Source organism: Pseudopipra pipra, chromosome 15 (assembly GCF_036250125.1).
Source record: "Pseudopipra pipra isolate bDixPip1 chromosome 15, bDixPip1.hap1, whole genome shotgun sequence".
Taxonomy (NCBI): Eukaryota; Metazoa; Chordata; class Aves; order Passeriformes; family Pipridae; genus Pseudopipra; species Pseudopipra pipra.
In genome coordinates, this window is record NC_087563.1 from 11,385,270 (window position 1) to 11,410,792 (window position 25,523).

At 40.7% G+C, this 25,523-nt stretch overlaps 1 protein-coding gene across 8 annotated transcripts in view; it reads left to right on the plus strand.

Annotated features, from left to right (window-relative positions):
* The window catches only part of EBF1 (EBF transcription factor 1), a 274,047-nt gene that overhangs the window by 149,557 nt on the left and 98,967 nt on the right, over positions 1 to 25,523 (plus strand). For all 8 annotated transcript variants that reach the window (XM_064671914.1, XM_064671916.1, XM_064671912.1 and 5 more), the window contains exon 7: positions 23,175 to 23,256. In XM_064671914.1, the coding sequence (XP_064527984.1) occupies positions 23,175 to 23,256 (82 nt within the window). The remainder of the gene's footprint in view (positions 1 to 23,174; positions 23,257 to 25,523) is intronic.

Sequence of the window (25,523 nt, forward strand, 5' to 3'; positions counted from 1 at the left end):
ACTAGTTTCAGAGCAGAGTAACTCCATATTCTGCATAGGGAATTCCTGATTTACAAGCTTAGGCTAACAGAGCACTTTCACAGCAAATACGTTATGTAGTTTTGGTGCAAATAAATGTGTGCCTTGCTCTGCTCCTCAGTAATTGCCTTGTGAGGCTCAGGCCTTAGGAGTCTGAATTCAGAGTGTGTGGAAAGGAAGCTGTGAGAGATGCCACCTACTCCAACTCATCCTCCGCTTTCCAAACAAACACGGCACAAACACATTGTAAATAAAGATGACTTCAGACACAGCTCTTTTCATGGGTGAATGAGTTACACTGGGCGTTTTACTGGCAAGCGAAACGTTACTTGGATTCCACGTTTGAATACTTGATCTGTTAGCATTGCTGGATTCTTTCGTTCCTGTGTATTGATTTAAAGTCTCTACTGCAAACAAGCAGTCAGCTCACTGGAAGGCAGCGTTTGGGGGAGATGCTGATGCCCAACTAGTGGCTGACAGAGCCTGGGTTTGCTCTAGTCAGGACTGCAGCAGCAGGGTTTTGTTCTCCATGGCTCCAGGACGGTATTTATGTGCCATCTCACTCTGCCCAACAGTCACCAGAAGACATTATTTCTGCTGCAGGCCATGGCAATTTGGCAGTGCCTGTGCTCTTGATGCTGTAATAAAGCATTGGCATTATCCAGCAGGATGAGGAGGATCATGTTTACCTTCACTGGAGTATGAAGTGGTTAAGGCTGTAATTCAAGAAAGCAATTGAGCATTTAATGTAAATCCATCATTGTTCTGCACATACTGAAGCATATGTTAAACTTTGACTTTAATGAGACTTGACCAAGTGTTTGAAGGTCTATATGTACTTAAGATCTGCTGATATCATGAAGACTGTTTAGCTGGACTTTATGCACAGTATGAATAAACACAGGTTTAATATTAGATGAAAGAAGTCCTAATAAGAAAGTTTTTTGGCAGATCAGTCGTTTGACTTTTGTTTTCATGAAGTCTATTGCAGTTCATAATGCAGTTCTTTCATTTTGGAAGGAAAACACAAAAAATTTAATAATTTAACTTATAATTTTATGAGGCACAAATATTTTTGAATAGTCAGCAGAATCCTTCCTCAGTTGTTTGGAAGCTTAAGGGGTTTAGAAAGTTCTTCCTTAGAGATAAATAAGCTGTCAATTCATGATGAAGAAAATCAAACTTGTGCTGTTGATTTTGGCTGTGGTATTTGCAAAAGTATGAGAGAAATTTTTGCAGTTGTAGAGTGCTCCATGTGTTAGCATTTAGCTTTCCAATGCCACATTGTGCCTCTGATAGCATTTCTAAAAGGTAAACAGAAATGTCAAAATAATGAAAATAAAAGATTAACCATTCTGATTTTTGTGAGTTTGAAATCAAATCTATATTGCAAATTAATAGAAAGCCAGATCAAGTTTCAAAAGCTGCTTATTGCACCATTGCCTGGCTGTTTTTTTATCCCTTCTTCTGAAGGCCTTTTTCAGACTTCACCAGATTTAGATTGTGAAATGTCTAAACAGAGGTTCTAAACAGAAACCTGGGAGGTATAGAAAGTATGCCAAGAGCAAATTAGTTTACTTAGTTCATGACTTTAATACACCCTTGCAATTAGCAGAGTATTTCCTTTGGACTGTGGTCTCAAGGTATGCATTTCTGTTCATGATTTTTTTTTTTTATTTGCTGCCTTTAAATGAGAAAAACCAAACTCCACAGTTCTGCTTTGCTGGATCCACATGTACCAGGAGTTTGATCATGTCCAATTTACAGTTTGACTCACAATTCAGCATCTCTAAGTGCATAGGCAGGTGAGAGAAAAAAGGCTGAATTAGGAGGTGGTTGCAAACAAAGCTGAATTAGGCTGTAAAACCTGCTGGTGAAATCTTTCCCCTGATACACAAGTTTGTCATGGGCACACACACTGAGGAATGTGTTGTTTTCCATGTTCTTTTGCTGGAGAAAATGCATCTACTTGCTGAGTAAAATATTGTACTCATGGCAATAAACATTGCTGAAGGCACTGGTCCCTTTAAAGATGGATTTTCCCCTACAGATATCCAGCTCCCAGATTCTCTGTCTCTCTGCAATCTCCCCACTTCCTTCAACTGACTTCACTTTCTTCTCAGTGCCAAACCTTCTAGAAACAGCTTCAGTTCAACCTAAATCTTCCAGAGCCACCTTCATGCTGGGCTCTTCCCTCCCTGGAAAACAACTGCAACCCACCCAGTAGCTGCCAAATTGGCACCCACAATTGCAGTGTCTTGACCCAGCATGACACAACCCCTCTCCCTCAGATACCGATCCTGCCCACAAACCCCCCACAATGGCAGCTTGACCCTGGCTGACACAATTGCCCCTTGTGTTTGCCAAACCCACAAAATTATAGGGGTCGTGCAGGAAAAGGCCGTGAGGTGGGTGAGTTCGTGCTCTCTGTGCTGTCTGTGACACTGTGACCCTATTCATGGGCACATCCTTGCAGCAGGGCTCGGCAGCCTGTCTGCAATGCATCGCTTTAAATTGTAGCCTTAAAAGATCCTTTTTTAGATGCGAATGAAAGACCCAAGAAAAGTTTGAAAAATAATTAAAAAAAAAGTCAGAAATGTATTAAGATTAGTAAGAACCATCTGATGCTGCCTCCTTAGTCCTATAATTTTTCTGTTTTCAATCTTTATTTCTCAAGCATGTGTGTAGACTGCCATGCACCCAAATCCAGTCTCGTAATTTATATTTGTGCGTGAGAAATTTTCAAGCTATCAAAGATGTGTTGGTATTTGGCATAGAAGAGATATCTGATGGTCACTCAGGTTCCAGCTTAGCTTCTTTTAATAGCTGGTGGTGTTTTAACTATGTATTCTAGTTCCACCAGTTGGAAAATTGGAGAAATTATACATCCTCATTTCAAAGAGGCGATCTGTGCACTAATCAGATGGTGTTTATAACACATACGTTCTAAAATGTAATTTCATATAAATAAAACTATGTATATTTATATATAATATAAATATATGTAGGGAATGTAAGTGTGCACATACGTGTCTCTGAGTCAATGTGCACGATATGCATGTAAAAGATTATATTTTTATTATTTTTTTGCTAGTGTATTATTAATTTACTCGTGTGCCACTGAATGCCCTAACTCGGGAGCAGGATTTGGGGAGCTTTGCTCCCAGATGTGTTTTGCTGCAGGCCCACTGGCTGTGTGCTGGGGCAGGATGCAGCAGTGCCATGCTCCTTACAGGGAGGTTTTCTCTGGGCTTGCTAATACAGGGAAATTTACTGGCATAATTACACCCGTATAATTATGCTGGAGTAGTTATACTGCTGTAACTCCCATGTGAATGCTCTTTTGCTGCAATAATAGTGCCCATATGGGGAGTTATACCAGTATATCTCTACTGGAAAATATCTCCATGTAGGCAAGTCCTCCTTTAGGGGCAGATTTTGCAGACCAATGCACTGCACAGCCCTTCCAGGCCCTCGTTTTGTACATCGTGGTTGGCTTTTGGCAGCCACGTTTTGTGCATAGGAAAAAGTTGTTTAGAATTCCTACCAGAATCTTTGAAAAGAAGCAAACGTTTTCTTTCACCCATATAACATTTTTTTGTCTTCAGTCACTTTATTTATTTTTTAAATATCTTTTAATATATAACAATAGAGATGTAACTTCTGACTTTTGGGTTCAGGAATTTTCTTTTTAGATGTACTAAGGATCAGATATAAGCCATGTCTGGAAGCAATACTTGGCCAACAGCTGAGTGTGTGTGTGTATGTGTGTGTGTTCATCTATCCATGATTCATTCTGAGGGCTGTTTTAGCCTTCATAAAATATTCATGCTGGTTGTGCATGGTTCTATAATTGCCATCTCAGGCCTTGAATTATTTATAGGTTGTACTGTTCACATAGTCTCATTTACTGATAGAACAGATAACACTATACAAGAGGATCCCAAACACTCTAATGCCTGTTACTTTGCATTAAGTAGTGGAATTATATTACTGTAGGTGTAAAATGCTGGCCTTTTTCTCCTCTCGCTTTAATATATCATTTTTGTATTTATAATATGCTAATTGTTGAGATGCTGTTAAGCCTCATAATTCCTGCCGAGTTTTGCAGAAATCAAGATGTGGTTGAAATGATTTAGCTCTTGATCCCAAAATGATTGTTCTAAATCCACCCCCCTCCCTTCCTCTGGTTGTAACACCCAGGGTAATTTATTGAAGTGATGTATGAGTACACATGCATACCTGAGCTCCTTTGTTTTACACTATTGATCAGTTTGTGTATCTTAACTGCTACAAACATTCAGAAGTCCAGCTAATGCAGACATTCACCAAGTGTATTTTCAAGTTCATTGTACTCAATTAAGCGCTGACTATGAATTCATCATGAAAAGTGATCTTATTTCCATCAAATTTCCTATTCATCTCTTCAGTGATTAATTCTGTCAGCTTTTCTGACCTACTTTTGACTTTATTTTTTCACAGAACATGTGGAATTGCATCAGTTTAGCTTGGACATATAATGCACTTGGAGTTTTCTTTGCCTGCTCAGATTTTGGTTTATTTACTTTCTGAAACAAGTGCTAATTCTGTGTGGAAAATGCAGCTGAGGTAGATTTTATTTTAATTTTTAAAATCCTTCTGCTTTTCTAATTGAAGGAAATAATTCTTGGAGTAGAAATTCAGTCACTAGCAGAGCCATGCACTGTAATACCTTCCTTTCTTTTCCCAAAACCTCTTGCAAGTTTTTGTGAAGTCCCTTAGTATTGGCTTTTCCTTAACTGGCTGGATGGTTAAGAGCATAATTTTTAAAGAGTATAAATAAAGAATATAAATAAAAGAGTATAAATTGTGTCCCTGCTATAATAGAGAAGTGCAATAGGGACACCTAAGAAGGGAAGGCTGCTGGTGGCTCTGGAATAGCACAGGATCCTGCAGAACACACCCAGCCAGGGCCTTTGTAGAGCTGCTGGTTCATACAGGCAGGTGGGAAGGAGAGCTGGTTAAAGCCCTTCATTTCAGTGCAGCTGATTTCTTGCTGCACAGGGATTAGGAAGGATGTTCTTCCAGCTGAGTTTCTGTTTGGCTGTTTCCCTCAGGGAGCCGGTTCCCAAACACCAGCACCAGCTCTGCTCCAGCTGACAGGCTGGGGCTGCTCCTGCCCTCCTGGCTCTCCACTGTGTTCCCCAGCAGTGATCCAAGGAGATCCTCACTGTGGGATTCAGGCGTGTGCCTCTGCCTCTGGTGGCAGTGGACTGAGTCTTGTATTGGTAGTGCTTTGCTCCGTTGTCTCTCCAGAGGTCTGAGGGATCTCTGATGTTTCGAAAGGGAGGAGCCAGACAGGTATGTTGCAAGAAGGAAAAGGTGTTTGGAGGCTTAGCAGTGATTATGGATGATTATGGACATCCCTGTTCAGGGGAAGTGTGAGCACCACAGGTAACAGAAGAGGTGAAGATTGAAAGTTTACCCCTCTCAAAGCAAAGTGGGGATGAAGGCACATCTAGGATGAAGCCAAAAGGAACTGCCAGAAAAAAAAATAGAGCAAAAAGAAATGTTTCTGCAAAACAAACCATTTTGGTGAATAATAAATTCTTGAGAAAATATGTCTCTGCCTGAGCCCTTATTTTTCTTTATAATAAATCATTATAAAATAAACCTTGTGACATTCACCGTTCTCTACAATGGGCTGAATTGAAAAGAGCTGTGTTCTTTTCTGTATGATTTGGAGAGCCCTGAGGGTCCCTCAGAGAAAGAAACAACGTTATTGTCATGTAGATTTCTCTTCTTTTCTTCAAAATTTCAGAGATTCCATGAATCCCTTGCAACAGGGTAACTCTACTTTTCCCCTTTTTTAAGGCTTTCTCCAGCAGTGCCTGTGTGGTGGCTTTATTGCAATCTTTACCTTTCTTATGGAATTTTATAAGTTTTCAGAGCTAAGTGTGGCTGCTGTGGCATGCAGACAGTACTAAGCTTTCATGTTAGCACTCAGCTTACTTTTTTTGTTTTTTTTTTCCTGCTCATTTAGAGCTTAATATGTATGAAAGGAAAAAAAAAAAAGAGAGATGATGAAGTTTGTTCTTATCTGTTTTGTGTTTTGTGGTAGTATCTGGTGGCCTCTGGTAGGTCAGATTTCTATACAAATGTTGCCCCACAAAATTTATAACTGAAAGGCCTAAAGATGGTGAATGAATGACAGGATAGTGAGGAGAATGGGATTAAAAAAAACAAGTGATGTGGGTGCTGAACTACTCAAATAATTTGATTTTGTTCAGGTGCAGTGGTCTCAACTTCATAGAGTTACTTGGAGGGAGGATTAGCACCATATAAGTTCTGAGTTAGGTGCTAGAAACACAGTATTGCTCTTTGAGAAAATAACACCTTATTAGACAATTACCAAATAAATTTTCTTTAGTAAAATTTTTAAAATATTTAATATCTTGGGGAGCTGACCTCGGACCCTGAAACATCAGTTTCCTTCAGCATCAGGTAGTGCCCAGTTACATGGAGTGCAGGAGCAGCAATGCTCAGGCCTTTCAATAGAATTTTACAATCTCTTTTAGTCTAAAGGTACGAAGTGCCAAAAAAACTGGCACATGACCTAGAAAAACAAATTGGTCAGTGTGGTTCTTTCACTGGTGCTACCTGTATAGACAGAATAATTTTCTTAGAGACATTTAAAGCCTATGAAATCCCCCTTTATATATCAGAAGTCTTTAAAAGAATCTAAGATTTTTTTTTTATGCCAACAATACATGAGAGAATCCTGGATGTGTGTGACACCTTTTAGAAAGTGTCTTTGTCTTTATCCATCCTTACAGTACCTGTGTGCTAGGGAAGTGTCATGATCCCTATTTTAAAGATGGGAACAGAAGACACAGAGAGATTTAAAAGTAGATTTATAAAGGTGTTTTGACTTCTAAAGGTGCGGTAAAATGTGCAGTAGGACTTTCAAGAGGGCTTAATTGCATCTTTAGCAGCTTAAAAGCAACTGGGTGGCTTACAAAGTATATGAAGCAGAGACAGGAATAGGTCTTCTGAGTCCTGGTGTAGTCCTTCAACCATTGGGTGGCCCTTCCAGGGTGGATTGATTTTGAAAAAAAAAGTATTACTTTATCCTTCACTGTTGTTCAGTATTGCTGCTTCAATGGACGTGGAAGCATTGAGTTATGGTTGCTGGAAATAAGTGAAGAGCTTTCGTTTATGGACTTTCTCCAGATGATGTTTTGACACACCGGAGGTTTTTCTCTAAGAGTTTTTTCATACTGGCAGACTCTCAGACATGTTTCTTTCCCACAAATCTTCATTTTTCACAGGGCAAACAGGGGCAAAAATTTGTACCTAAAATTCAGAAAGAAAATTCAGTCATGGTAGGATTCTTGGGACTGTCCTGTGCAGGGCCAGGAGTTGGCCTTCGATGATTCTTATTGATCTGTTCCAAACAGAATATTCTATGATTCATTCAGATCTATCACTCCCAGACCGGCTGTGGGCTCATCACCAGTGCATTCACATCTCAGTTGAACTTTTCAAATTTTTGTGTGTGTTCCAGTATGTTTTGTTTCCTAAGGAATGTGTTGCTGTAACAGGATATGCTGATGTAAAAGAGACCATAAGGGTAAAACTGGCATTACTGTCAGGAAAGCTTTGTTACAAACCCAAAACTGGGTTTGTAAACTGGGGTTCTGGGGTTCTGGTCTGTGCTTTGGTAAGAGTCAGCTTCCAAGGGTTGAGGAACTCAGCTCTCAGAGGTCCTTTCCTTATCTGTCTTCTTCCTCTGCTGATGACAAACCAGTTGAGCTCTATAAAAGGTGCTTCTAGTGACAACTTCCCTCCAGGCCACAGCGTGCATTTGCAACATGCAGTTTTATACTGCATATAGTACTTTAATGCACCTGTATGTAGATCCAGATGTCTTTCATCATTCCTGAACCTGCCCCAGCTGTAACCAAAGTAACCAAAAAGACACCAACATTTTCCCTGTTACCTTCCAATGCTTACACTTTTTGCAGGAAAACAGGAAGAAGGATATTACATGCATATATCACATGCACATTTCATGTACTCTGTTCCTTTAAGTTTTTAAGTTACACATTATACATACCGTTTAAAAAAAATCGGTTTTGCTCAAGAAGTAGTAAAGAAACTATTGGTGCTCTGCCAGTCATCTGCAGTTTAGCATCACATTTTGCAATACAACTCTATGGTGTTTCATTTCTGTTTCAAGTTGTGGTTGGCTATGGAAGCACTAAGAATGGAAATATTACAGGTGTTCAGGCTAATTGTAAGTCAAACCAAAGATTTGGCCCCACTTGTATGTAGTATTGCTATAAATGATAGTATCTATAAACCTGCTTGGCTTAAACTAGTGCAAGTGAAACTGTAACATGATATATACAGTAGATGTGTTTTCGATAAAATTGCTGAAGATTTTTTATGCATTCCTGTAATACTGTGAGGTATCTAGTGTTCATATATATGCATGTCTGAATAGATATAGGTTGATAAAATATAATGACCGGGCTGAAAAGTATTCTGCATTAAAATGCATGAAATATACCTGTAACAGCACTTTCAGGTGCACATTACCTATACCCTACACCATTTCCACACGCAGTGTGTGTGTGCTTGTGTGCACACACGTGCCCACGTGTGCACGTGGAGCTCTGTCTTCTCGTGGTCCCCAGTGTGCAGTTTATAGTTTGGAGAGAAATCATCCTCCATCATTCGTCACTGCTGAGCTGCAGCAGACCAGGCCAGCACATCATTTGTTAACAGCGACAAAGCTGCGCTCATAAACGCCGACATGTTACATTAATTTATAGGCACTGAGTGACTTATTAAATGTGACGTGTGAAATATAACAGGGCCCGGTATGGATGATTAGGTTTTGGGCTTTGAATTGTTGACAAGGCAGGGGTAATGAATTGCGGGACACAAGCTAGTATGTTTCCCCCTCATTAGTCAGTATTAGCTGCATTAATAGTAATAATTGGATATATTCATCATTTAAAATGTTTTAATAAATGTTTGGACAGCACCTGATCTAGGCTGTCAAATATTAGACTGGAAGGTTTGTGATGGGAGAAAAATTACGCCATTCCTTCTGCAGAGATTTATACAGCCTAAGGGGTGCCATTTGCCAACGTCCTGGGAGAGGTAACGGGTGGATATAGTTTGGAAAAAGACAGTGCAACAAGAGAGAAACCAGCCTTTATTGCATTTCAGGAAGACATTTCCATTTTATTCTGAAGACTTTTTGGTTCTGAGCTCAGGTCTCCAAGGCAAGGGCTCAACTGGTTATTTCTGGCCCCACGCCAACCTCAGATTAGAACTTCACAAAAGGTGTACATGTTGCCTTCTGAATTTCTGTTTCATTCCTTCCCTACTGCAGACTGAATGTTGCCCAGAGCTCAGGAACTTTCCAATTTGGGGTTTTGGCTTGGAGTCATCATTACTTTGAGCTATTAACATATTTAAAATTCCAGAAATTTTTCTGCCTGGACATCTTAAAAGCATGTTGCTCTATGGGATGAAGGCAGGGCATTTCTGTGGGTGTTCTGCCAGCTCCGCTTCCATTCTTGGTTTCTGTATCTCTAATGCATTATTGCCTATAATTCAATACAAAGATTCCTGTGATAAAGGAAAAGAAATATATTTTTTTCCTCATTATTTTGTGATCTTTGGAATTGGAATTTAAAAAATAACCTAAAAGTGTTACCAAGGAATTCAGACAGGAATTCACTCTTGCTTTAAAAATGACATGTAAGTGAAAATTCAAAATGACTGGATGGAGATCAAGAAGACCATGTCCAGTTGCAAAAAAAAAAAAAAAAAAATATCAGTTCCAAACTTGTGAGACATCAGTTTGCTGTAACGTGTTATGTAATGAAACCCATTTTTTAAAAGCAACCTTCAGGATATAAAAAAGCAACAGCACATGGAGTTATTGGCACTGCATCACTAGACTGACAATTTTTTATTTTAAAAGAAGAGTCCTCTAAGGAAAAACCTCACTAGTGTGGGAAGCAGTGTTTGGTGACTCAGTAGGAGGTTTACTTCCCTTTCAGATGCTGCTGAAGAGGTGTCACACTAGGGAATGCTGCGTTCCTGGAGGTGCTGTCTTTCAGGAGAGACACAAAGTCAAGTGTCTGACCACCTGTAGTTGTAATAAGTCCCAAGACACTTACTGAAAGGATGAAAGTTTTCTCCTCAGTGTCCTTGCTAGTTCCAGGTAGCTGCTTGTACTGAGCATTGGGAATCTTTAAGATGAAGGGATCTTCATGCTCTCCTAAATACAGTGAGCCAAAGCTCTTTATATTCATGAACTTACTCTGTGTAAAAAGTTTCTGGAGTGCTCAGAAGGTGCCAAGGCTAAAGCTGGCTGTAGATAGGCAACACTGCAGCTCCAGGATGGCAGAAAAGCTTCACTGCAGGAGTTGGAACAGTGCAATAATTTTGTACTTGTTGCAGTTATTCTGCACAGGGGAAGAAATCTTTGAGGGTAGAAACATGGTCATTCAGTTGTAATCAGAATGAGCCATACTTCCCAACTTGGAGTAATGTTATTTCATTTAATAGACACCAAAGTCACATGGAACTTGTATGTGATAATGTACATTTCCTCCTGATTTTGAATCAAGCACTGAGCACTATATTGTCAGGGTTGTCTGTTAGTTGGTGGTTATTTTTGACAAGTCAATGTGAGGGTATTTTAGCATGTTGTCTAACACATAAGTATCTGCTCGTAAGTTTGTCATTGGTACTTCACAGTATTTCTTCAAACTCCCTCTTGATTTTTATTTGGAGATTAAACAGGGGTTTAAAACTTAGGATCATAGAATCATTAGAGTTGGAAAAGATCTCCAAGGTCATTGAGTCCAACCTTTGACTGAACACAATCCTGTCAAATAAACCACAGCACTGAATGCCACGTCCAGTCCTTTCTTGAACACTTCCAGGGATGGTGACTCCACTGCCTCCTTGGACAGCCACTTCCAATGCTGATCCCTACCTTGCTACAACCTCCTTTCAGGTGCTAGTATAGAGTGATGAAGTTTTCCTAAACCTGTGCTGGCTGGGCCTGTTTGTCCTGTACATGACATGTGATCACATTCATGATAGTTTGTTCCATAACCTTCCTTGGCTCTGTAGTCAGGCTGACAGGCCTGTAGTTCCTCAGATCCTCCTTCTGACCCTTCTTGTATATGGGAGTCACATTGGTCAACCTCCAGTTGTGAGGGACCTCCCTGGTTACCCAGGAAGGATAATAAATGATGGGGAGAGTGGCTCGGGGAGCTCTTCCACCAGTTCCTTCAGTACCCTAACTTGATACTGTATGTTCAGCTAATGAGGTTCATTAAGCCTTTAGGCACATGACTGTGGGTTTATTTCCTGAACTAGTTAACTCTGGGCCTGGAGTCTCAACTCACTAGAAAAGATGAAAATTTTTGTTTTCTCTAGCTTTATATTAATATCTCTGAGATCAGACCCTGATCTTGTCATCACATTGTTTAGCCAGTCATCTGAAAGGCTTTCAGCCTTTTAATTAGTGAAATGTATGCATTAAAGAAATGATAACATGTTTTAAGTTACCTATTATGCAATTATGTCTTTAGTGGAACTTTATCAGAGCTACAGACTTGAGTGAAAGGAGAACAATCAATATTCAGTATTCACATTGAGTTCTTGATGAATTTAAGCTACTGTCTAGTTAAAAAGATTTTGGGTGAAATTTGCTGGTGTTTCCGTTACTGAGGAATTATTTTTTTTCCAGGGAGGTGATAGAGGGGGAGCAGCTGTAAGGTTTTTTTCTGATGCTTTTTACTCTTTGCCAGTTGCCAGCACAATTGCTCTCAAAAGAAGAACAATAGAACATAAAATAGAACTAAAGAGTAAAAGGTTGTTAAGTTGCAAGTACTTCCTACTCCATTGAATTGTAACTTTCATTGGTAAGATGTAGATGAACAACAACTTTTATCTTTCTGCCCTGACTGCTTGGCAAGGTTCCTTAACTGCTCATTGTAAACCTTTTTTCCATTGCTGATGCTGTCCTCTGCAATGATACAGAAAAGTAATAATTCTGCAGTGCTGATATAGTACTTTGTAGACCCTCATGTTCTGTGTTTTGTGGCTGTAAATCCTACTGATCACAGGTATCATCCTGCTTTCACACAGAAAGGCATCTCAGTGACACAACCAGACACCCAGGAAAACAGGAGAGATCCCAAGTCCTGTCTGTGTTTTAACACACATGGAAGATGCCTGTAGCTGTTCCCTGTTCCCCTGTGTATCTAATGCTGTGCCTCTGTCCTTACAATGTCTTGGTCTGTTGAACTCTGTGCTAAATATGCTGTTTCTCATCATTCCAACCAACGAAGTACACAGTGGCATGAGCATAATTTTTGTTATTACAGCCAACTCATGTTCTTACCTTGCTCCAGTTCTAACTTGTCACTAGCATCCTGATCTGAATTCTACTCCAGTTTTGGGGTTTTGTCCTTCAGCTTGGGTACCCTCACTGGATGATAGCTTGAAGGGCAGAGAAAATATTCTTATTAGCTGGATCACCTTTCCCGACTGGTGCAAGAGATAACTTCGTAGCTACAGGCTACAATGCCTTTTCCACATCTCTCTGGCACAGAAGAGTGCATCAGCAAAAGTCTTTTTCCTACATATTCAAGGCTCATTGCTTTAAGAAAAGCTCTAAAGTACTTAATCCAAAACTTGTGATATAAGCAGATATGATTGGATTCTACATGTCTGCTGCCGAGGTCATTATTTCTAAGGTTAATTAAGCTCTTTCAATATCATGTTAAGGGTAGGAGACATATGCAATATTTATTGATGACATCTCCAGCGTTACATATAGTGCGATCCTCTTGCCTAGCACATCAGAAACTCTCTTTTACCCTTCCTCTTTCAGTCCTTCTCCTCCAGTGGTGAATCCCAATGGATTTTACAGTGTCTGGGTTGCTTGCCCCTACAGACACGAAAAGATCTGCAGCATTTTATACCTGAAGCCATTTCAGGATTCCCTGCAAGTACCCCTGGAATATCTTCTCTTGTTGAACCACCGCGTGCACAACTCAAACAAAGTGCCTCCGCCTTTCCACAAAACAGCCTTTTGCTTCCTTCCAGCACTCAAAATAGCCACTATACTCCGGATCCAGTGCTCACTGCCAGAGCTCCCTGCTGCAAAGGAAAGGAAGGCTTTATTCTCTTAAATATCATGAAACAATGGGAACCCCTGGATGGAATGTCCAGCTTGTGGGCAGGAGCTGAAGGCAGCACTTGACTTTCTTCCACAATTTTGCACTTGATCTCTTCTTGTATAAATACAAATATACATTTGCATTTTTTTTTTCTGGACAGCTAAATATAGACTTACCCTACTAGTTTATTTAAAAGATTCCTTTTAATTGTTTTTTCCTTTTTTTTTTTCAAGAGAGCCAAGAAAGGTCATTACAAAAAGTAAAATCACATCTCCCAGCAGCATCTCTTGTTAGACTGTTCTTTGTCACTTACTCTGACTAGGTTCCCAGTTTAGTTTAGTTTTTTATTTATTAAGAGTTAGCTATCAATAACTTTAAGTTATTGTGAATTTTTTTCTCCCTCACATAAGGTCCTTCACTGCTGCTACTTTACTTGAAGCAAACATTTAATTTGTTCTTTGAAGCCCAAGTTGTCTTAGGAGGGGATGCAACCAACCTCTCACCATACTGACACTTCCCAAATACTTTTCTTTAATCACTGAGATGGGTCAGGTGAGGTAAGTTCCACCCAGCTTCACAGCAGGATTGTGTGAACAGGAGATTTACAGTCACATTTCTAAATTGTCCATCACTGTTGCAGTTCTCCTGAGGATTTAGTGATGCAAAAACTGAGACTGGAGTGTCAGTCCAGCAGTAAATCCCACAGTCTTGCAAGGTATATCTTGCTGGTGGTGAGGCAGTGGAGCAGCTGCAGCCGAGAGCCCCTGAGCTTGTCCAGAGTCAGCATCTCGTGGTCACACTTCTGCACATGTGTAAAGTTTCTGTTGCATTTCTCTGGGGCTGGAAACTCCTAGGGTTGTGTATTTTTAGTGTTTTTGAGACATGAATTAACTCAATAATCCCTTTCTTCATTTCTTATGTTCTGATTCATTACTGGTGTACACTACACATTATTGTAAATAAGAGGTCTAATGGCATCTTTCTTTGTTGTTTCTCACTCTTCAGGCCATCAGTCCTGCACATAAATCTGGTGAAAAATAATTTCCATGTCAGTCTAAACAGACCTCTTGGCTTTTTTTCTTAATTTTTATTTTAACATAAAGCACTTTCCACTTAAAAAAAAAAAAAAGAAAAAAAAATCTTGAGAACAAACCGGTGCAGGTTCTAAGCCTGCAGGTCTCAGGAGAGAACGCTGTTGTTACACCATGTCTACACCAGGTGTAAGCGTTCCAGGATGCATCTGTTCAGGTGGGGTTTGAGTAGCACTTCATGTCTGTTTGTGCAGAAAATTTTCTCAGTGCTTCAGAGGCTCAGACTCTGGCAGAGGGTATAATGCACATGTCCTTTAAACAGCCTCACCCTCTGGGTTTTGCAGATTTGGGCAATAGCACTGGTGTGTTGATGTTATTTAAGGATATTGTTGGTGTCAGGTTGTTTGAGGAATCACTGATTATTGTATTTGTGAGCAGATTGCACACAATTTTACGTGCAGGTGATTTGCATGTCCCTGATCCAGGGAAAGGTGGGAAATGTGTTTCCCACACATGAAATATTCACCATGTGAATCTTTATAACTTTCTCAGGAAGCTGATGAAAGAAACATGTCATCAGCACCCTCGGCTCAAGGTGACACGTTTTAGGGTCCCATGCTTGCTGTGAGAAAAGCAGCTTCAGATGGCTGGATTATCACTGCTCTCCAACACACCCTGACTTTGATACTGCTGCTGCTTTTTGGTGACCATGCTAAAGTTACAGGAGTTTACCTTGAGGTAGCAGGCAACCAAATACTCATATCATGTTGCAATAACAGCAATGCTGTTATCTGTCATCACTTACGCTGAACAGAGGTTCTTTTAGGAAAAGTATGACTCTGGCAGGGCTGCTAATTCGGTGGCATTGTGTGAACTATGACGGACCACAGAGCTGGTTTATAGTTTTTTTCCAACGACTGAAGTCTAATGTCTTTAGTAAAAATTAAAAATAGTTAACCCACTTTTATGCCCTGGTATTTGAGGAGTGAAACAGCAGTGAAATAGGGAAAGAGTGAAGGAAAAGTGGTTAAACTGAAACAAATCAATAAAATATTGGGGTTTTTGCTAAATAAATCAGGATAAATTCTCTTGGTCGTGGAACTGTACTCACTTGATAATAAAATACTTCAATGCTAGAAAGTCTGTCACAATTTCAGCTAAAGCACTGGCCCATCAGCTCGTAAAGAGCAATCTGTGATTTAAAGTATGCAAAGAAAGGCAGTGCTGGGAGGTTTCTGTGCTATGTAAGCTGACAACTGAGCTGTGCACAGGGCTCAAGTGCTCCTCTGCTGATCTCCCTGTGCTGTTTGTGTCAAGGCAGTGTAAAGGGTGTGTGTACGTTCAGATATCTTGGATCAAGCTGTCGTAAACCAAATACATGGTATATATTCTGCACACAGATGGTGTAAAGTCCTCCCAACTTTTTTGTTTTTATGTGATATGAAGGTAGCTGCAGTTCAAATTTAATAAATTTTTAGATAATGGAGCTGGGCACAAGTAAGGAGATATAGGAAAATTCAGATTTTTTACTACTTTAAGGAAAAAAAAAATATTAAAAAGTCAGACCTGGGGGCAAAATTAAATTACAGAAAACTGAGCACTCAAACCTGCCTCTGGACTATTCTTAATTCTGTTTCATGATGTTGTCTTTTGATGGTGTTATCTCTTTCTTTTCTTATTAAAAGTCTGGGAAAATAAACCAAAACAGTCTCTCTGGGATTTTAACTCACTCATGGGAGAAAATGCCAAACACACTTTCCCAAACTACTCTAAATTTCTCTGATGCATTATAACTCAGTATCAGAGAGCTGGAGAAGTCCAGAAGATGCAAGATGAAAAATTGATATGCTGTGCTTCGCTGTGCAGAACACACAGACCTGAGGAAAAGTGACTGGGAACACTTGCTGAAGCGAGCAATGAGTAATTTAAGGCTGGTTTGGGCAGTCCTGCCTCCTGATTTGGTGATTATGTGGGTGCCTCCTCAGCTATTTGCTGTGCTGAGCTGAATATTCACTGTATTGATAACAGCAAACCCTGGCAGTGCTGGAGCTCCAGGAGCCAGAGCAAGTTCACAAAAATAACGGAGGAGACTATTCTGTTTCTGTTATTATGGCACTGCCTGAAGAATCTCTGTCAACAGATTTCAGCTGCTTGAGGCTTATTCTCCTTGTCATGTTACCTTTTTTTGGACCTTTTCTGCAGTTCAGGAAGAAGATATATATTCTCTAGTAAAATAAATAATTTTCCAGGCTTTGAGTTTAGGCTTTCTGTTTGTTTGTTTGTTTGTTTATTTTGCAAACCATTGAATTGTTTAACATCCCATAAAAGCATGTCTGAATTTGCTTCCATTTTAAATCAGTGAGAACTCTGAATCCACAGAGGGCAGATTTAGGATTTTTTTTTCTTAATTAGGATATTTGACAACTCAAGAGGTTATGTTTAGAAGAGAGTTAGATGGCTGTATCTGGCATTTAATTTCTCTTCTGCTGAATAAATTTCCTGTTGTAAAAATGCCACAAAAGGTAGCTACTGCTGTTTATTGACTAAAGAGCCAAGTAAAATCCAGCTGTGAACATGTGGGTAATAGGAGGTTTTCCCCATGCCTGTGTTTGATTTCCATGTGCAGCCTCATGTTGGTAAATATCAGTCTCAATTATTCTTTTGTGAATAGGGTACCTGACATAATCAGTGAGCTGTATGTGAAAAGGTCTAAGGGGAAAAAAACCCTAAAACCCAACAAAACCCCACTCCAAAATAGAAAACTGCAACAGTAGACTTGTTAATAATATGAATTTTCATACCTTAAATTCTAAGGAATTCGCCCCCCCCTTTCTCTGCACTTATTAGTAGAGCTGGGTTAAACTCAGGCATTCTATAGTGTAGGAAATTCCATTATTTTGTCAATTTTTCACTGGCAAAGGGGAATAAAAAAGTGCTTCTTAAAGTAAAGTTTTAAAATGCGGAAAAATTAAAGAAATTATTGTTCAAGAAAAGAATATTTTAGCTTATTTTTTTAATAAGTTTGGAATTTTCCATTGTAAGATAGGAGTTTTGATTAGAAGAGTCAACTTGAAAAGGAAAAAACCCAACTTTATCCTTCTGAAATTTCTAAAGAGGCATTTCATAGAATTGTAGAATCATAGAAAGGTTTGGGTTGGAAGGCATCTTAAAAATCATCTCATTCCAACCCCCTGCCATGGGCAGGGACACCTTCCATTAGACCAGGGTGCTCCAAGCCTTGTCCAACGTGTCCTTGAACACTTCCAGGGATGGAGCAGCCACAGCTCCTCTGGGCAACCTGTGCCAGGGCCTCACCACCCTCACAGGGAAGAATTTTTTCCCAATATCTAATCAAAACCTTCTCTCTCTACCTTTTGATTATTTACTTTTCCAAGTTAAATTGCATTAAGCAATACATTTTCTCTATATTTTTATTTTAGTGGTAAATTACTAACTAGATCAAGTTATCAGTAGGCGCAGGAGAAGTTATTGATTGAGAAAGGAAGGAGTGTGTGAAAAGCGCAGAGAAAACCCTGAAGAAGCAAACATAACAGAGGCAGTACACACAGGGCTTACTCTTGGATGGGCTTTGATACTTCTTGATATGCTATGTTTTCACCACAGCTAAAATACCCATCAGATGTTGTTTGAGACAGCTGTATTTGTAGTATCACATAGGCTGACAGCAGAGCTGGGTCTGCGAGGTGCTGAAGTATGTGAGTAGTAGCTTTGTCTCCATCAGTACTGCTTGTGTATTTAAATTTATGCACATATTTAGTACTCTGCTGAATTGGTGTGCCGTACAGAATGGGCATGCAATCCTTTTATCTGATGGAAAGTTGCTAATTGTCCCCGTGGCCCATGTATTTTGGTTTTACTAATTTTACAAACCCACATTTACTTATTGCTGTGTTTCATCCAGGAGTCTAAAGTTGCCCTTTTTCTCTCAAATGTGTTTATACCTCAGAAAAGGTGTGTTTTGTCAATTTTGTTTGCCCTAGCCAGGTTTAAGTTGTATAACCAGCACTCACTCTCTGGATAGCCACTGGTCTGGCTGACCTTGGCAGCATGACAGCTGTCGTATTTTCACATGGAGGAACTGTTCTTGAACAACTTCTCCAATGTATCAGGAACAAACAAGCTTTTCTTCAGCATCAGGAATGCAGCACGTCTTCTTTCCAACTATTTTTTTCTCGTTCCACAGACCTATTTATTGTGGCAATGGCAAGAAAATCCTCCTGCTAAACCTTCATGTTTGAGTTCCTTTAAATTCAGGGGAGTGACAGAAGAGCAAACGTTGATCATGTCAGAGCCTGCTTTCTTTAATTTAACTCTTCAGTTATTTTTAATTAACATGGGTACTAATTTGTAGTGGCAAGAAAAGTATGAGGGGAAAATCCTTTTACATCTTCATTGCTAGAATTTCCATTTCTCTTGTGTATTTAATTTAAATCCCTGTGGTAGTTAGCAGTGGCAAAGAGTGGAATGCTGCTTGGGAGGGTGTTGCAGAAACCCAAAAGTCTTGCAGTGTGATGGGCAGTATGGGCAGCAGTGAGTGGCAGGGAGGATTTTATACAAGTGGAGTGACCTCCAGCTGGTAGTGTGCTCACTAGATCTGTCAGTGGAATGAGGAGAATCCAAGGATGGAAGGAGCAGGAACAAGAAGGGAGCTGGTGTCAGGAATTGGAAGCAACAGCATGGGAAGGCAGTTGTGGCAATCAGGGATGGGGTAGAGTTCCTCCTTAGCAGAGAGTAGAGGCACCAAAATCTTTGAGGGAATGCAGCAGTTTTATTAAAAAAACCCCAAAACTTCATCCCCAAAAAGGAATTTTCTGTCAAATTGAGAGAAAAGGGGAGAACACTCCCGGAACAGCCAATAACCCATTTGTTAGAGCCTGGCAGAGAGAAGTTCACATTAATTTGGGGCCTGATTCAGACTGGGAGTTTGTATTTAGCTGAAGGTTGTATTTCTACACTGGACCTTGCAGTTACTCAGAGATTTGTAGTAGTGCAGTGCCATGGCGTGGATTAAGTGCTCAGCAACTTCACTCCTTGAGTAGTTTTTGCAGCCCACACTGAGCTGCATCTTAGCACCCCTAAATGCAATCTAAAATTAACTGGTTTTCCCCAAAACTTCACTCCCATACCCTCCAACCATGTGTCTGTAGGATAAGGGGTGGAGCATGGAGCCCTTTGGTTTAATACCTGTGTAAGACAGTAAAGCCAAGAGCTTTGTAAAAGTTTGTGTGTTTCTGAATTGAGCTGAATCACAGGGAGCTGGCTTGTATTTCTCTGCTCCATATGCACAAATGCTCTTCACACCAGGGATGTTAGTAGTCAGGAAGGGAGTCAGAAAATATGTTTTGGTTGATTCATGCAAAAAAAATAAACCTTCAATGGTAGCAATAAATATAATTGATGACTGAGTCTTGTGTGGCAGAAGAACGGGTATTCAGCAATCACATAAGTTTGGAAAGAGAGTTAAAGTTGAAGATTTTATTGAGACTCCTGTGTTTTGCACATTTTTTTCATCTTGGAAATGAATTTCAGACTCCAGTAGTTAGTATTAGTGCTATATATCCTCTGTGGTTACTAATAATGCTATACAGCCCTGCCAAATGTGGAGAAAGAATTGAAAAAAATAACCCTCTGTGAAGAAGTTAGATGCAAACAAACGGGGATGGAGGTTTATACTTCCAAAGAGCTCAGTTCTATTGGCACTTCTCCTGGACCAGTCCTGTCAATCTAAATCTGAACTATTTGCAGAGTGAAGTGTTGCTAATGAGCAAGGCTGGCAGGACCGGACTCGAGGTGATGAAGGCACCTGAACAAGCAGCTGAAGCAGAAACCAAGAGACTGGGCTGAACCCCATGAATCAAAATGCTCTGCATTACCCTTGTCTTAATCTGTTCTCATCCACCTTCCTGCCAAAGTGGGGGGAGACCGTCAGCCGGCGCGTGCTGTGCCAGCTCAGGAGCCGCTCGGCTCTCGCCTGGATGAGTGTGGGATGCTTTTGTGTAGCCGGGGGGACTCCAGCTCTGGTGTGTTCCTAAACAAAGTGCAGCCTATAGTTTGTTTTGTCTTTCAGTGGAATTAAAATACAGCGCTTGGCAGAATGTGTTGTGTAAACTGGTGACTTTTTGCTTAAAATGCAGTGAGTGAACTTGGCTGTGTAAGCTTGGGGTTCCTCTGAAAACAGTTATTTTTTCAAGTTAATTTTTTTCTGGAGTTGGTTTAATTCAAAGGAAGTTTTGTTTGCTTGCTTGCTTGCCTGAGGTTTTTTGGTAGGTTTAAACAGATGAGCTTCATTTCTTCTGCAGTTTATTTTGGTGACACTTCTGTAGCCTTTGGGGGATATAGCAGAGTGCTAATGGAGTTAGACTTTGAAAGTTTGGGTTAGAGTTTTGCAGAATCCAAAAGCCAACTCTTGTATTTTCTAGTGATTTTCCAAGCCTTTGAATTGGCATGAGCTCAAACTTTGTAAAGGGAGGGAAGGCCCAGTGTTTCTCCAGAGAGCTTCACAAAGAGCTTTCGATTTTTTCGGGGGGGGGGGGGGGGGGGGGGGGGGCCTTGAATCAACCCACCAACCCTCATTAGCCATCACTTGTGTGCTATGCAAAGGCAAACCATGAAGGTGCTTCCCACGTTTGCATGGCTGACACTGCCTGTCACCACAGATATTTCTAACTATTGCATGTCCCCGCTCCCCCTGGAGCCAGGGTGTTGCTCCAGGGCTGCAGCAGACAGGAGGAAGGCTGCTGGGCTTGGAACTCAGCGAAGCCGCCAAAATCCCCCGGTAAACCCAGGGCAGCGCCAGCTTCTCCCCAAAGAGTCAGTGACTCTGAGAGGTTTTGCCACATAAGGGCCTGTTCGAGGCTGTAGGCACCAGCTGACAGGGATGTCTTTGCCTCCCAACAGATGGCCAGGCTTTTTATTTCAGCGAGCAATGTCGCGCAGAGGGGTGGTCTCTGGATCCTGCCAGCGTTTCGCAAGACAGGGCCAGCTTAGGGCAAGAGGGATCTGATGTCCGTGCCCTTCATAGCTTGTGAGCTAAATGACGAGCTGTTGACAGGAAAGCCATCATCTGAAGTGTAAGATCCTGAATTCTCCCCGCTTTTCGTTTTTCTTTGGCGGAATTAATGCCCTATTTGCTTGTCTCTCAAAATCCATTCTGGCACGAGCACAAACCCTCGCCTGGTGGCAAGCAGTTGTCTGGATTCGAGATGCCAAGATTTGTGCTGACAGCTCCTTCTACACAATCTGAGTCAGGCTGTCACAGCTGGCCATTAGAGGCTTAAAAAGACACATACACCTACAACAAATAGCACCACCTTTGCGTTGTTGAATATCAAAAGCTGCTTGATGAGAAAATGCAATGACTAACACTGTTCTTTATTTTAGTGTAAACAAACACTGTCTCCAAACCCCTGTTCAAGTGTGGTGGCTGTTTATTTTGTGTTGATTGCTTGCTCTTATTTAGAAGCTCAGGTCTAGAAGGGACTCCCTGGGTCAGGAGATCCAGTCCTTGATAATCCCAAGCATCACATTTTATAATCCTTCTAAATTACCTTGCATTTCTTTAATGAAAACGGTCCCTTGGAGTTTCAATTTGTCCTTGTAGCCATTTGTCTAGTATGATTTTTTTGACATGGAGCAGCAAGCACCAAAACTTGCCTTGTTGGGAGGCAGCATCACAACTAGAGCAGGGCAAAGAATGCTGCTCATCAAAAACGGATTTTCTGAAGCTGTTTACCCTGCAGTGTTGCCTTTCTTGGTGGCAGTCTGTGCAAATTCTGCTGACCTAGTGTTCAGTTTGGGTGCTAAAGGAGGGATGCTTTCAGACTGAATGTAAAACAGGATCAAACTGTACCCCACCCCACTCCTGGATATGGGAACAGGGCAGATTAACTTCTGCTTAGTCACTGGTGGTTATTGCATGTGTAATGCTGCTGTCTGGTTACACTGAGGTTTGAACTTGCTGCAGGATTAAACTTTGCACGGCTGAGCTTTAGTAGACCTTAGTCTGTAGTTTATTTTGGATAAAAGGCTGATAAACTTTGGCTTTCAGGGAGGAAGCCTGGAATCTGAGACCCACTATTATTCATTGACTTGTCTTTATGAGTTTACAGTCCACTGATGCATAACACTGAAGGAAATATTTTCAGTGAAATGTTTGCTTTTTTCTTTGGCTTTGTAAAATGCAATGTCTTTTCTTAGAGATATATGTCAGGGTCATATAGCTACTTCAGTGAACTGTGTATGGTCAGGAAATAGACTGCATTAAAAATATTTCATTTTTCCATGAAGTCAGTCTTTTAACCAAGACTTCCCCCCTTCTCCTCTCAGGGATTTGGGCTCCCGCTAGCCACTATTTGAGCATTAATTTTATTCACAAACAGGGTTTAATCATGGAAGGGAGATTTCAACTGTATGGAACATTTTCAGTATTTTTGTATTAAATCAAAATTTGCACAAGACAGTGAACTTGTAAAACAAAACCTCATTTATACATAAGGGAACTTTCGTATCTGACATTTTTCTGTCCTCTTTTTGCTGTGCTGAATTATGTGTCTGTTCCTTGCTGCTCTGGATGGCACAGGGAGCCTGGCCATTTAGTGTGGTAGAGGGACTGACTGCAAAATTTAATGGCTCTGACACAACAGAAACATGAAATTAATGCTTAATAAATAATAAATAGTAATAATTAGTAAATATTTAGGGTGTGCTTACATGTTTTGCTAGATTGGGGCCCATGCAAGCTCCACTTCCTCTTTGGATGGTCAGTGGGATGATTTGTCTGAGTTGGGAATATGAACATAAATAAGTCTTTGTTGGACCAAATGTGCAGATGTCACATAGTAATACTGTTTATAAGACTGTTTATAAGACATTAATGTCCGTTTCTCTTTATCTGCAGGTTCTTCTTGAAATTTTTCCTCAAATGTAACCAAAATTGCCTAAAAAATGCAGGAAACCCTCGAGACATGCGTCGATTCCAGGTCAGTCAGACACGCTTCCTCCTTTAAAAATCAGCAGCTGTTAGGGACAGAAGTACTTTGACCCAAACTAACCTAGTAATTCATTGGAAGATGCTAAAAACATAAGGTCACAAAATATTGCCCGAGGACTTCTTGTCACAGCAGAATTGGCAGGAAGTAGTTGGGTTTTCTTGCTTTGGACAAGAGAACTCTTGAAGATAATGTCATCTCCACCGGAAGGGAAAGCATGAAAAAAAAATCAAAATGACCTCACTGTTGTTTTTGGTTATGGGACTCTGAGACATTCTTTTCTGCCTGGAGAACTATTTCTCTTCATGGAAACACTAAGTGAGCACCATGTTTACTGGAAGGGGCAGAAGAGGGTGTAAGAGCGATTAATAAAATCAGCAGTTACTCTTTAGCAGTGGTAAAGACTCAAACGTGCATCAGTGGGATGAAGGTCCATCCCTCTAGTCAGAACTTAGAAAAAACTACCACTGGGTGTATCTTTCTTGGGATGTTTTGGTCTGGTATTCCCCAATGCTGCAGCATATGGCACTTGGGAGCTGCAGTACCAACATTTTTTTATGCTACATCTATGTCCACGACTGCTTTTGGGATCAAGAACATTGCTGTCCCTTAGGAAGATAGTCTGCACATGCATTTTGCCAGTGCTGGCAGCAGTGTGAAGTGGTGGCAATACTGAGAAATAGATGCTCCAACCCTTTTATTGAAGACATGATCCCTTAACTGTGACAATAATGCTTTATCTGAGTATGTGCTGAATAAAAATATGGGGTAGAGAGTCAAAGGACCTCCTCTCTTGGTAGGAGGAGTGTATATAGCACAGGGAGAAAACATGGTAGAGCCTGTTGGTGTGGCTTTGCCTCGGGGTACTGAGGAAGAAACGAGATTTGTTCCATAGACCACATGGGTCTCTAGAGGAAGACAACTCCAAAATACATTTGCTTTCTGTAGTGATTCAGGACCCTGTTTGCTTCTTTTCCAGCATTGTCGCACTTCAATAAAAGTGCTAAATGTTATGTAAATGACAATATTATTTATATGTGGAATGTCTTTTGTCGAACTGCTTAATTGCAGCAACGCTGGAAGGCAGAAGGGTGTTATTTGTCCCTGAGCATAGAAGTGCAGAAATGAGGAGATGTGGCCACAGGGATTAAATTAATCAGTATAAAAGCTAGTGTTACAAGGCAGAGCCCTCGGCTTCTCACCCCACACTCCTCCCTCCGTCATGTTTCTCCTGTGATTCGAGAGGGCATTATCACTGAGAGAGAAGGTGGAAAAAGGGCTCTCAGCAGCACAGGGGTTTAGTCCGAGCAGTCACCCCTGGGGCCTGTCAGAGCTTGCTTCACAACATGTACACTCTGCTGGGTTTGTGCTCGTCCAGGCTCGAGGCTGATTTTCATATGGTGATGCCTTTGCGTGTTCTCTCAGAACAGCAATCAGGAGCCTGTGTCAGCGGGTAGGTAGGACATAGGAAAGGTTGTTGATCTCTTGACTTGTAAAGACATTCTGTCATACAAACCCAGCTTCACAGCAGTTGAGCTTTCCATGTGTAAACAGAGACTGCTTAATTACACAGGTCATGTCAATTAGTGTGACCTTAGCATTTTCAAGAAATTAATCACTTTCAGCCGAGTGAACCACTCCTACTATAATACAGGGTGGTATTGAAGCTCTCAGCATTCTGTTCAGTGCCCAGGCTTACTGTTTTACAATAGATGCTTTTGTTTCTTTCCTTTTTTTTTTTTTTAAAGTTTGAACTTGTTGCTCTTTTAGCAATAGACTTCTTAAAATAAAACAGCTGGACTCTACAGAGCCCAGGCTTCATTTATAATTTCTTAGGGTGAAAAGGACCAAGCATGCATATAGTATCTCAATGATATGATGCTCCTAGATGTTCGAGGCAATGCTGTGTAGGAATCAAGTGAAATCTGGGCCCCTGTGAAGTCAGTGGAGGGTTTGCTATCAGCTACCTTTGAAATGTTGCCAGTGACTTACAAGGTCTCTAATGATGATGTCAAAATTCTGGTTAAAAAACATAAAGATAAGATATTTCCAGATAATTATTAAATAGTAGCATACTCATTTTACACAAACCCCAGAGACTTTTCTTTCCTTCATTCCCCTATCTGTGCTGGACTTCGAAGCTGCGCAGAGATTTGTCCAACTTTTGGCCATGGTCTGTCACACGTCAGTCCCCAAAAGCTGCTAGTAGTTCTTGGAACATAGTTTATGGTTTTGGTGGGAGAAGCAGTGAAGGGTCA